The 13,393-nt window shown below is 41.7% G+C and overlaps 1 protein-coding gene across 2 annotated transcripts; it reads left to right on the top strand.

Moving 5' to 3' along the window:
- Nucleotides 1–796: 796 nt before the first annotated feature.
- cdan1 (codanin 1) lies at nucleotides 797–13,299 on the top strand. 2 transcript variants are annotated; one of them, XM_008399162.1, is made up of 28 exons: nucleotides 797–906; nucleotides 1,256–1,947; nucleotides 2,030–2,230; nucleotides 2,627–2,817; nucleotides 3,043–3,159; nucleotides 3,262–3,340; nucleotides 3,478–3,598; nucleotides 3,914–4,023; nucleotides 4,128–4,217; nucleotides 4,760–4,835; nucleotides 4,943–5,148; nucleotides 5,438–5,570; nucleotides 5,654–5,797; nucleotides 5,939–6,105; nucleotides 6,800–6,881; nucleotides 7,484–7,573; nucleotides 7,671–7,725; nucleotides 8,036–8,172; nucleotides 8,261–8,364; nucleotides 8,716–8,865; nucleotides 9,369–9,432; nucleotides 9,581–9,659; nucleotides 9,847–10,067; nucleotides 11,047–11,154; nucleotides 11,247–11,310; nucleotides 11,412–11,614; nucleotides 12,192–12,299; nucleotides 12,425–13,299. In XM_008399162.1, the coding sequence occupies exons 1-28, from the start codon at nucleotides 829–831 to the stop codon at nucleotides 12,545–12,547; spliced, it is 3,993 nt and encodes a 1,330-aa protein (XP_008397384.1). In that variant the 5' UTR covers nucleotides 797–828; the 3' UTR covers nucleotides 12,548–13,299. The 2 variants fall into 2 exon arrangements, with proteins under 2 accessions (XP_008397384.1, XP_008397385.1); XM_008399163.1 differs by lacking the exons at nucleotides 11,247–11,310; nucleotides 11,412–11,614; nucleotides 12,192–12,299; nucleotides 12,425–13,299 and having other exon boundaries at nucleotides 11,021–11,139.
- The last annotated feature ends 94 nt before the right edge of the window (nucleotides 13,300–13,393 follow it).

Raw genomic sequence — 13,393 nt, 5'->3', positions numbered from 1 at the left:
ATTATTTTGTAAAATAACCATGTTTGACTTCTGTTTTTGTTAGTTTTAGGGTTTTGCAGCCTTACAAGCAGTTATTCTGTCGCTACCTCGAAACTACGGAAGCCCATTTCAGTGTAATCGAGCTTTGCTTGGCATAGTAGGGTCTAAAGCATAGAAATAGAACTCTAGACGGTACACGAATCATACGTCAGCGTTGTCGCCATTTTGTAAACAAACAAAGAATAAAAATTATCCATCCATCCATTTTCTTACACCCTTGTCGGGGTCAGGAGGGGTGCAGGTGCCTATCTCCAGCTAGCGTTCCGGGCGAGAGGCGGGGTCACCCTGGACAGGTCGCCAGTCTGTCGTAGGGCAACACACACATTCACACCTAGAGAATTTAGACAGACCAATTAACCTAACAGTCATATTTTTGGACTGTGGGAGGAAACTGGAGTACCCGGAGAAACCCCACGCATGCACAGGGAGAACATGCAGGCTCCATGCAGGGGGACCCGGGCCGGGAATTGAACCCAGAACCTTCTTGCTGCAAGGCAACAGCTCTACCAACTGCGCCACTGTGCAGCCCCAAAGAATAAAAATCAATCTGGATTAATATCATGAAATTTCTGTATTTCTTTTATTCGCAAAACCTTGTTTTAATTCAGTTATTCCTCTCAAATATAAATTTGCCTATCACAACATGGCGGCCCTACTCACGTATCACAACAAACCCAGTGCAGCGTCTACTCTTATACGTCTACGGCTGTCGAGCCTCTACTTTGACAGTACGCCTGCGCGCACGACGACCCCGCCTCCTTCTTGTGTCCCTCAGCCGCGCAGTCCAGAATGGCGGCTCTTTTGGAATCTGTTTTGTTGCGGAAAGTGGACGTGGATAAGGTTGTTGACTGGCTGAAAAGCGTTCAGGTAGGTCTGAAACAGCTAATACCTGCCTCGTAGTAACGCTGGCTTCGCTTACGTCCTAACATGGGGCGCTGTATGAGATGTCACAGCCCGCAAGTTATTGTAAACAAAACTTTTAGCTGCGGTGCTAGCTAGTCTCAATAGCTTTGGTGCGGATGTTCTCTTCTTCCATTTGCTTCAAAGAAACTCTTCACAGTAAGACGACGCGAATCCTACCCGCTCCTCTCGGTATTTCTCTATTTACTTGTGAATAGGGGCAAACACGAAAGTAAACAAATTTTAGCGGGGGTGTCGCGAGCTAGGTCAGGTAAAGTTGTCTACAGTTAGTTTCGTCTTTGTCTCTCGTCAACAGGAGGGTGAAAAGCTGTCGTTCAGTGAACCTCAGCTGGCCATTCAGAAACAAGAGTTTGTCCCTTTCCTCTTAAACTTCCTGCGAGAGCAGAGCAGCGATGCTCTTACTAATGGTCCTGCAACACCAGCCAAGACCCCCAGCCGCCCCAGACCCCCCGCACAGACTCAAGGCTTCTCTGACAAGACATCGTGCAGGTCTGCAGGGAGTGGACTTGGATCTCGCGGTGCCAGTCGCGTGCAGCTGTTCTCTCCCGCTGCCTCCGCGTCACCTGGAAATGAGTCGGACGCTGTCGGTCAGTCAGGAGTGGGTGGAGTCAGTGCCTTCTGCAGCCCCCCCTGGTCTACAGGGTGGAGTCCTGCCTCAAGACCGTCGGGCTCTGAGCGCAAGCATGCCCAGAAAGTTTGCCTCGGTGACTACATGGTTTCTTCCCCGGAGTTGCAGAGCAGCACCAGCTCCCAGACACACAAAGGGCGCAAGAAGAGTGCTGGCAGCACGCCGGTCGGAGGCCAAACAAGACACGGAGGCGGGCGTGGAGGCCCTCAGAGCGACGAGGCTGGTGGGAGGCGATCAGCAAGAGGCGGAGGAGGACATGGCAGGATGAGCGAGCAGGTTTCACCTTCAACTCCAGCTCATCTCAACTTCAACAACTTGGAAGACTTCCCTCCGGTCGGATCGTGTCCCGTTTCCTCCGGGTGAGTTCCAACACTTCTCCCGAAAACTTAAAACCAATCGTTTAGGTTTGAATATGTCTCACAGCTTCTGTTACCTTTCCAGGACGTCCAAGCCGTCCAGAAGAATAAACCCGACGCCGGTCAGCGAAGACCGGCCCCACTCTAAACCAAAGACGTGTTTCACATCCACACCTCTCCAGAAGGCTTCCAGCCCTCCACTGGGAGTGGAGCCGCTTGAGGGATTGACAGCAGTAGGGAGTCCTATGAGCCTGAAGGAGGAGAGAGAATTACTCAAAAAGGAAAAGTAAGCTCACGAGGTTTTCAAATGCAAAAGATAAAGTAGGCATGTTTTGTTCCTTTGACATCTGACCATCCTATTGTAATAGTACTGCAAAAGTTGGCACACCATGTTTCCTATTTCGTCTTATTATAACTGCAGACTTCTGTTTTTATTGGTATTTTATATGCATATTTATTCAACCAACGTTTTTATGTTTGATTAGATGCTAAGAGAAACTTGCATCTTTTTCCATCCACATTCATTTCATTAGTCTATAACATAGAATCTTAATAAAATGCTAAATTTGTGGTTGCAACATGACAAAATATGAAGAAGTTCAAGTTGTAGGAGTTGTAAGGCAATGTATTTATAAGCTATGACTCGTTAAGTGCCATTTTGTTGAAATGGTTTTGGTTGTAGGACAAAACTTGCCCAGCAGGCCGCCTCCCTCTCTCCCTTCTCTCTGGATCCCTGTACTCCAACCAAGACAGGAACTGGGACAGAATCCAAAGTGACCCCTGACCCCCAGACGACGTGTCCTGAACCATCCAAAGTCACCTTCTCCTCAGACCTGGATGTTTTGGCTGAGCTGTACTGCACCTGCATTTCAGGTAAATGACCACAGGGTGGTGCTAATGAGCTAAGCATTCGGATTGGTCCTGCTGGAAAATTTTCTCTGCATTATTTATTATTAAGCATTATACTGGTGTTTTCAAAGGAAATGTAGCTTAACTGATTAAAAGGAATCAAAGTAAGTTGACCAATGCTAAGAATGCTGTTATGGAAGATAAAACAAATAGAAGTTTTTAAATGTTTTTTTTTTAATGTCCTCACAGAAAACCTCGTGCCAAACGTTTACCTGGAGCTTTTCTTTGTGATGCAGTTGTTAACATCCCGGTCTCTTCACACACATAACGATGAAGAACAGTTGAGTTTGTGTTCTGTAAATTCAGGTGAGAACTAGACCTATTGACACAGAGATTAACCAAATGTTGAATGTTTGAAAAATTATTAAACAATTATAAATTTTTTTTTTGTTGTTTTTGTTTTTGAAGATGTCCTGGAAAGATGCTACCTGAGACAAGTACACAATTGTGTGTACTTTGCGGTGAAAGTTTTGGAGAATCAATTTCAGTGAGTGTTTATTTTTGTTTTTCAATGTGTTATTATCTACTTACGTCTTTACATCACGAATATCTATCAAGACTGATTCACGTCTAAGTACAGAGCTTTGAAATGTTTGCTTTTTTTTTCCTATTTAATTTCTACAGGTTGGTCGCTCATTTGGACAAGTGCACCTTACGTCTGCTGGCAGAGAACGAACGGGTCGCCTCTTTCTCTCCAGATCTTAAAGACCGCCTCTCTCAGGCTCAGAACAGAAGCACAGCCAAGGTGGTCATATTAAATTGTATCCTTAAGATTCAGCGCTGTTTCACCCACGTGTAAATAATACAAACGGGACTCTTTTTGTTGTATAAATATGTTTTCCATTCAGGACTGTTTTTATAAAGTGGTGGGATTCTGATCCTGTGCTTAAGACGAGCAGATTTCCAAACCTAATAAAGGGGTGTGGGGGGAAACGGAGAGAAAATATTTAAAGAAAATAAGATTGTTTTTGGCGAATGGTCTTAGAGTGAAATATGTCCAACGAGCATATCTCAAAGCTGGAAGATTTTAATTATGTCATACTTTGTGTGTCTGTTCCAGCTCTCTCCCTCAGCGTCAACCTTCATCCACTCAGTCCCGTTCCAGCCTGCTACTGACAATCGCTCCAATTTCGGAAGCGACAAGGCCTTCCACACCTTTAAGAAACAGAGGTACATCCCAACTTTTTTTTTTTTAAATAATGTTTTCAGTTATTTTGTAAGCCCAGTTTAAAATGCCCAGACTCTGCAGATCCAACATTTTTCCTTCCTCTCAGAGATGTTTTTTACGAAGCGCTTCGAGAATGGGAGGACCTTCATAAGGAGCCGGGCTGGAACTTTGATGCCGCACTTGGAACCAAAATCAGGCAAGTTCAGTCACTTATTTGGTTCTTTATGGTCTTTCAGTGACTCAAATCTAATTATTATGAATGTCTTCATCTGTTTTTTTTTTGTTTTTGTTTTTTTTTGTCTGGTCCCTGCTACCAGTCAGTCAGTAAGGCATTTAGACAAATAACTTGTATATATGTCAAAACTCAGTAGATTTAAAATCCAATAAAATAACATTCTGCATTTCATCGTTATTACATCCTACTAAGCTGACACACCAATGATATTCTGAGTACACTTGTATCTCTCTTTCTAAGTGCTAAGCTAATGACTATAGCATGTTTTCTTTCGGTTTTGATTAGCCTTGTTGATGTGGCTAGCTTTTAATACAATTTTGTAAGCCATACACATGAAAAAAGCCGTTATATTTTTAATTTATCTGCACAACTTGCAGAAAATCGGACCGCGTAGCAGCCACGGGTACCAGGAGTTGAGTTTAGTCCACAAACTCAACTCTGTCACCATTATCAGGCTTTAAAAATCACATTCAATGATAACGATGTCTCCGCTTCTTCTTTAGAGGAATGATGAGCCAACTGACTTCTGCCGGAAATCACTCTCACTTTGCTCGTCTGTTTTTGAAACAGCTTGTTCAGGTAGGACCGACGCCTCATAAAAAACTTTTTAGTTGTCTTCCACCTCATCTTGTTTCTAGCTTACTTTCTACGGCGCCACTAAGCTCTTAAATCTGTCCCTATCGCAGATGTGCAAAGGCCCCCGTACGAGCACCCTGTCAGTAGATACGACCGACGCTGACCTGCTGGGCATGCTGGGAGCCGACAGTCTGGGTCGTCTCAAGCGCCTGGAGGAGCGTCTCATTCAGCCTCACAGAGTGGTCGGCCCCTGTCCTCCTCCGTCCTTTCCTGGTCACCAGGAGTTCTTCAGGGACTTCATACAGACGGCCAGCTGGTGAGGAAGCAAACACCACGGTCAATTAAAAAAAATAAACGACAACAAAAACAACCCTAGCAGATTTCACATTAAAAGATAACTCCAAGACGATTAGGCCTGTATGGAATAATGGGTGAATGAATAAAAAAAAAAACACAAAAAACCCCCCACGACAAATTACAAAACATTAGGTTTTAAGTCTTTACTCCTGTTTTTGTTACATTTGAATTGTAATGATGGTCAAATTCGACTAAGATAACAAAATAATAATGCATTTTTTCCCCTAATTGCCTGTCTTGGCTCTCAGCTGCCAGATGAACCAGCACCTCCAGGACAGCCTGTGCCAGCAGCTCCTCCATCTGGACGAGGTGTCCATCCTGCGTCCGTCTGCGTCCGTTGGGGAGGGAGAGGAGGAAGAGGACGGCGATATGGAGCAACAGGTACTCCATTCACAAGCTTTCTTTTACAAACACGTAGTGCTTCTTGCAGAATGTTCCCACCCTGCACTCGGCTCTCTTTTCAGGATGAGAAGCAGCGCTTTTCCTCTGTGCTGCTCCTCGCTCGTCTTCTGGCAAAGTTCCTGGGATTCATCTCCTTCCTCCCGTACCAAACATCGGAGAAACCCTCCAGAGAAATACAGGAAGCATCTGTAGCCCTACGCAGCAAGGTCGTAAAAATCATGCCTGTAATTTTCAACATTTCAACTTTTTTTGTTTGCCTCCTTTAAGTAGTTTTAACTCAAATGTTTACCTTTTGTTTTCTGTTGCTATGGATGTCAGGGGAGAATGAACATATTTTCCCTCCACAGAGTGTTCAGGTGCTGGATGTTTGTGCTGTGTTGAGTAACAGCGTGAGGAGGCGGCGCACCATTTTGACCGTGCCCTGGCTGGTGGAGTTCCTCTCCATGTTGGACTTCATCGGGCCTTTGCTTCTCTGCTACAGGGTGGCTCTGGGGACACTGCTTCTGCTGTACAGGTCTGATTCTCCTCATGTTTAAGTGGTTTTTGTGGACCAATTAAAAGGATGCCCTCAATAAAAAATGGGCTGTTAAAGGTTTTTGACTGTTAAAGCACGGATCTACAGTGATTTTTATTTATTTATTTTTTCATTATTTGCAGAAAAATAACCAGAATTTCTGAAAACAGTGAGTTTCTTTATATCAAAACGGCATCATAAGTGGTTGCTTTGGTTTTCTAGTTTTTAACAGAACCCACAGATTTTCTTTTATCTTTAAATAATTTAAAAAAGGGAGAATATTTGTTACCTAACCCTTAGATCAGGCTTGTTAAATGGGACTCGTGGGTCTGATTTAGATAGCAGTCGTCACGTGACATTCTGCTTCGCTCCTAATGAAATTATCACAGATCACAAGCTTTAATTTAAACGCACTGAATCTAATTGAGGATAATCCACTCTGGATTTTACTGCTGTAAACATGTCAGATTTTGACATTCAGAGGTTTTTAGTGGTTCCAGATGCCAAAAATAAGCTGTGAAATATTCCTTCACCTCACTGCTGAACTGGAAGTAATCTTCAGCACTGTAATGTGTTGCTTCATGACATGTGATAATGCCTAATGTTATGAAAATCTAAAAAAAAAAAAAATTGAGTCTGGAAAAAAATTGAAACTGAAAACTTGAATTCTGTTTTTTTGTTTTTTCGCTTGTAGGCGGCTGCAGCTGAACCGACACGAAGAAATGTGTTACCTAAACAAGTTGCTGCTGGTGTCGGTGTTGGGATGGCTCTTCCAGGTGAGCTGCAACATGCTTCACCACAAAAGAGCATGTTTGTGATTCCGAAAGGTTTCCACGTAATCTGGAACGGCATGAAATTCGGTTTTGGGTGTGTTCCAGATTTAGATAACTGTGCAAAGAGAAAACGGTGCAGGTAAATGTTGTCGGTGTGCTCAAACTTATTCTCCATCAGTTTGCCTTTACATCCAGGAGAGCTAAAAAAAAGCTACATGAAACAAATTAGCTTACTGACTAAAGGATTTTTTTTTTAAATCATAAATGAAAGAAAAACAATTTTATTCTTGTTTTTTAGGTTTAAAATGTAAGAAAAATCAAAACGGGAATGTGTAAGACTCCCTTGAAAACTACATCCAAAACGCACATACTTTGCATTTAAAAGACTAAAATGTTACTTTATTAATAATATATTTATACATTCCTTAAACTAGTCTTGGCACACATGGCTCTGGAGTTATTAATGGTTGAAAAGAATATATCCTTTCCCTGCACAAGTTTATTGAAAACTTTCTTTCTTTTTTGGCAATTTTCTTGCAATCCCTCTTTTTCTCTTTTTTTCCTGCTGAATAATTCGGTTAAACTTTCGCCTCTAACTTGTGTAGATCCCAGTGATTCCTGAGGACATTTTCTTCACCAGTGAGTTTACTTCGCTAGTCAAGGACGAGGGCAGCGCTACAGGTTCTGCTGGACTTGTGAGGAGAGATTTAATTAAGCTTTTATCCAAAATAACAACAACAAAACAAAGTTCACGGTCGTGTTTAAATGGTTACTTTTAATTTTATTTCACAGGACTGCATTCCGCTGGTCGATCAGCAACTTCTTTATACATGTTGTCCATTTCTTGGTAAGTGCAAGTGTGCAGGTCACTCTTAATAGAGCATTCATGCAAATAAGCTATTTGTATTCAACCCCTTTTTACTGTGATACCCCAAAGTAAAATCCAGTGAAATCAACCAAGAAGCTGCATGTTTTCCTTTTCCTTCGGTTCTAAGTAATGAAATAATAAGGGAAAGCTCCCCTCCTTTTTCGCAGCAACTTTTAATAGAATAAAGAGGAATTTGGAGTTGAATTTGGTCCCGAAGTGAGCCGAGGGAGCGTAACATCCCAACATTACAGGAGTGGATTAATGTTCTGCCTTGTTTCTGCCTGTTCAGGTGAGTTTCGTAAGCTCCTGGCAGCTTTCGTGTCGGGCAGCGCGGCCAAGAGCGGAGGAATTATCCGCAAGATTACCCCCACTTCTGCCGAGCTCAAGGGCACGCCGACCGCCAACCGATCGCAGCAGAAACTGCAGGTGAATCAGCTGCAAAGGAAATTCTGTGCATGCACATTTAAAAAAAAATTGCTTCTGAGTGTTTGAACGAAATGCGTGGATGTGACAGGTGGACCTGGAGCAGGCCTTCTTCCACAACCAGCCTCCGTCGCTGCGCCGCACAGTGGAGTTTGTGGCCGAGAGGGTCGGATCCAACGCTGTCAAGCACATAAAGTTAGTATTGCTGCGAGGGAAAGAGGAGAATTTGGTCCGATAGATATTCAATGTCAGTGAAGTCGTTAGACGCCAGAGTCAGTTTAACTTTGATGATCCTTTATTTTGCTCTGACACGTCCTCCGGCACATCATCATCGTCATTTCCAATCGGGATCGACTGAATTTAGCGATTAATCGACCCGTGAATGTGGTTCGTTGCCTACCTAAGAGGCTAAAGAGCGCTCATCTGTCTCTAACATCACCGGCACTTACAGGCTGCCCTCGTTTCTGAACGTGTTTCCTGTTTTAACTGTAGATTTAAAAAAATAAATAAATTATGTTTTTCCTGTATTTTGCTTATGTTTCACAGGGCTACATTAGTGCAAGAGTTGGTTCAGAGGGGAGAGAAGATGCTGAGAGACGGACTGCAGTCGTCAAACGCAAATTCTTCGAAGCTCAACGACTCCATATGTGCTCAGCTGTGTGATGTTGGCTTGGAGGCTCTTGCAAAAGCCACCAGGTACAGCGGCGCATTTTACTGAGTGGGGCTGGACGCTGATGCTTGATCGTGTTTCTGTAATTAGTGTCAGAACTCTTGTTAAAGTGGCAGGTTTTTGTGATGTAAACTATAAAACTATAAGTCTGCACAGCCTTAAACTGTGTTTTTATTGAGTTATTGTTCAGATTTTGTTTTTGTTATTGGTAGATTACAACCAGTACCGACCAGAAACTAGTCTCTAACTTATCTTTTTAAAGGTGTTAAGGAAACATACAGTTTCTGTTTTTTTCTGTCTGAAAAAAGTGAGGATATTTTTATCCTTTGCAACTTCTCTGAAAGCAATTCGCTTCGGTTAAAGGATGCAAATATCAGCTTCAGTTTCATTTAATGTTTTTATCTCCACGCCACCAACTGTTGCAAAAACAGGAGACTCTGGAGCTCAACTGCAGTATTTTTTGTTGCATCGCTGGCATCATGTATGTGTGATTATTCGTTTCCATTTTTGTTTTGTTTTTTAAATACAGATTTTGCGATGATAAGAGCCCCGACGCCATACGTATACTCCTCCCTGTTGAAACCACGGCACCGGTAATTGCTGAAATTTTTTTTTGTATTTTTTTCTCCAAATTTTGAAAGTGGAAAAAAAAAATTGAAACGGTACACAGCATGTTTTATTCACATGGATGGATGAACGTTTGGTAGTTTTCAATGTTTGTGAACGCCCTAACACTGACAGGTCCTGAGTACGTCTGAAAACATCACCAAACGCCTGGCTGCCGAGAAAGCCTGCAGCTGGCTTTCTGCCAACATTACAGGTAACGGCTCAGTTAAAATGCGGTGCAGATTGTAGCGTTCTGCATATCTGTGTCCACATCCACTTTTATAAAAACATTTTTTTTTTTAAATTAGTGAAATCTCTGGACATCTATTTTACATCAAAACTGGTTGGATTTCCCAATTAAAATCCAACCCTCCCCTCGTTTTTTCTTTTTCTTTTTAAAGCACTAATCAGGCGGGAGTGGAAGAGCAGGTATGACCGTGTGAAAAAGGCTCTGGGCGGTCCAGTGGCTCCGGACTCTGTGGACACAGACAGCGCTGTGGTTGAGCTGGTCAGGCAGGGCCAGATGAATACTCCCAGGAAGAAACAAGAGAGAGCGATGTCCTGCCCTCCGCTTTGTAAACACAACGCTTCCCTCCCCTCAGATGTCCTCATCGAGATTAAGGTGAGTCTTTTGTCTTTCCGCATGACGCTCCATGGCTGCTTCTCAAAAGTATTTACACCCCAAGACGCAAATTTGTTCCTTTTGTCATGATACGACAACTAACTTTGTTGGTTGTTTGTTGGGATTTCACGTGGCGGATCAAGTCACTTGATCCGCCAGTGGCTCCGGACTGGCTCCTGGAAATAACTTGGAGCTGAATCGATTGTTAATCGAATTAATCGTGATGAATCATTTATTGAAATAATCGTCAACTAGTTTTGTAATCAATTAATCGTTAACTGGAGTATATAGATAAAAAAGAAAAATAAAATTGCTGAAAGAACATGTTCAGAGCAGTAATTAAGCCAAAATTGTACAAAAGTATATACATTTTGCATCTAAAATAAAATAAAAACTTTGTCTGTAAATGTGTTCTACCCAAAACTCCTGAAGTGCTGCAGTTTTAACTTTAACCAGTTCAAATTATGTAATAAAAAATAAAAATAAAGTTTTCTATTATACATCTTTTGCTGTCCAATTAGTAATCGGTAATCCAAAATATACATATTAGCATAAAAGTATTGTTAAAAATGTTCTGTTTTTGCTGCAGATGCATGTTTTGCGGTAAATTATGGGGAGTACATTAAAAGTATGCCATTTTTCATTTTAGGCAATAAAATGTTTTCTTTTTTTATTTAAAACAGCAGCTGAATTATTTGCATTTTCAATGTATTTTTAACATTGCATTAAAAATAGAATATTTGCAGAAAGTGACACTTTTTTAATCTGATTAATCATCAGAATAATCGGGAGGTCAATCAATTAATTGATGACTAAAATACCTGCCTAAAAACACTGATTGATTACTTGCTTTAAACCTTGAAACATCACCAAATTTTGACCTTTTTATCTTTATTAAGACCCGTTGTGTGTGCGGCTTGTTTGACTCTGATTTAAAAATGAAAATCCGGCAGTCACCCGGAGCTTGTTCCCGATTCAGGAGATGCTGAGCATCGCGGCGGGACCCAGAACGGACGAGGAGCTGCCGACCGGCCCGCAGCTCACAGCACTTCTTCAAAGAGTGACAAACACATTAGAGTGCAGAAAGGTAGAGGAGAAACAAACACGTAACCAAAACAACCGTGCTGTACAAAGACCCTCACTCGTTTTTTTCTTTTCTTTCCACTTTTCTCGACTCAGTTCCTAACGGCCGTGTCGGAGCAGATGCTTCAGAACTGTACCGTGCTGCTCGCCTGCAAACTGGGTGAGAGATTTGAAGCAGTAACCGAAGGGGGTTTTATCGTGGAGGCATAATCTGCACTGCGTAACATATTTCTGCGTTTGCTGCTGTTTGTGTGCGCTTAGTGTCTGGAGAGCTGCCGTTGCGTTCTTCGTCACGGCGTGGCGGGGTCGCTGTGGATCCCGGCGCCGGGTCGGAGCCCTCGGTGTCAGACGTTCTGGAGCAGCTTGCTGAGCTGTGGGAGAGAGGCTGCTGCTCCTCTGCCCCGCTCCATCAGCTCTTCACCCCGCTCACAGTGGCCGCTGTGCTGAAGGCCAGCGACACAGAGGTATGTTAGACACTGATTTATACGCTCCGTACTCGTATCTTTTTTTTTTTTTTTAAAGCTGTTTCAGAGTGTAACATTTGGCTCTGTTAAAATATTTATGCTGCCTTTAGAGAATTCTTATAACGTAGAGATGTTAAGCTCTTAGCATAGAGTGTTTTGAACAGGTTTAATCAATGAAACCTTTTCAAGAGGCTGAGTGTGTCGTCTATACATACATTCGAACATATTTTTTTAAATAGATATGTAACTCTTCAAACGTCCAGTTGGGACAATTGAATGTCCACAACGTATTCTCAGTGTGGTCAGATAAAATAGGGACACAAGCTTGCTTTCTTACTGATTTTTAATTCAATTAAGTTTTCCTTTTTTTTGCTCTAATGAATGACAGTGCTTTAATTAAACATTGGATCGTTGTCAAATTTTCATTATAAATCCCTGTCCCAAACTCTATCACAGATTCTCCAGCATGTTCCAGTAATTTGTGGGATTTATCATATCTGCCTTAGATTTTTTAGTTGTATTTTTTTTGGAGGTTTGTTAATTGGAAGCTGCGAATGCACTTTGTTTGTCTTTTTAGAAGAAGAACTACCTGTTCCTCGTTAGAAAGCTGGTCGACAAAGGAATATTGAACAAGGAAGAAGTCGAATCGTATTGGAGGAAGCTAACAGACCTGACCTTGCCAGCGGTGAGAGTTCATTGTTTTTTTTTTGGTTTTTATCAAAGATTCCTTTGGAAGCCTTTCTTTCCTATCGATTTTGACCAATTTACGTATTTCTTCATCACTTCTGTCTCTCTCCTGCTTCGTTTCAGGAGCTGATGGAGAACTTCCAGCTGCAGTCGCAGAGCATAAAGCTCTCGCTGCCTCTGGCCGAGATGCAATCGTGCTTAGACATGCTGCAGGTCTCGCACCAGACAATAGAGGGAGCAACCTGACAACAATAATACGCAGTATATTCCACAAACAACTTGTATGCTTTCACCACAGTGTCTTATGTCAAGTCCGTGCATGTTTTCTCCAAAACCGTGATTTTATTTTATTTTTTGTTTCCACTTTAGCTTTTTAACATGTCACCTTATGAAATTATATGCGAAGATTCAAGTAACAAACAGAAATCCCTGAGAGTTTTAATGTCAGTATTGATGAAACGCGCAATTTTTCATTTAAAATTTTAGAAGGGCACCATGAGATAAAGCTTAATCAGACTTTTATGTCTTTGGGACTAATAATAGATCAAGAATAGTAATGGTGAACAAAGATAATTATTTTATCACACAAAAGATTTTTGCAATTTAGATGGTTGTTTAAAAAAAAAAATCTGAACGATGTCAGGTCAAGCTGAAAAGTACAAATATTGCAGGATTTTAAATGCAAATGCAGTTTGAGACAGTAAGTAGCTTAGCACTTTCACGTATTGCCTTTGACCACATAACTCGTGGTTACGAGTTAATTTCATGAATGCATTTACCCGCGTTTGTGATTGCTATTGTTCATGTTGAACGGCCGGCGATGTATTCCGAGAATCTTTTAAACTGAAAGGTTTAATGTTGGCACAGAATGAAAAAATATTAATAAAGATGTATTCCAGTGTGCAGCAGCTGTAATTAGGCGTCTATGCTTTCTTTTTGTTTTCAGTCAGATCTGGAATAAAAAAAATAAAGTTTCATAACTGCTGAGCTTATACACAGACTGAAGTAGTGTGGGATTTGATTTAAGCATTTTAGAGATATGGGAAAAGGAAAATGGGTTATGAGAAAATATTGGCGTTTACTGGCTTTAAT

Source organism: Poecilia reticulata, linkage group LG22 (genome assembly GCF_000633615.1).
Source record: "Poecilia reticulata strain Guanapo linkage group LG22, Guppy_female_1.0+MT, whole genome shotgun sequence".
NCBI lineage: Eukaryota > Metazoa > Chordata > Actinopteri > Cyprinodontiformes > Poeciliidae > Poecilia > Poecilia reticulata.
Note: the sequence above shows the minus strand (reverse complement) of the source record. Positions and strands in the feature narration are given on the sequence as shown.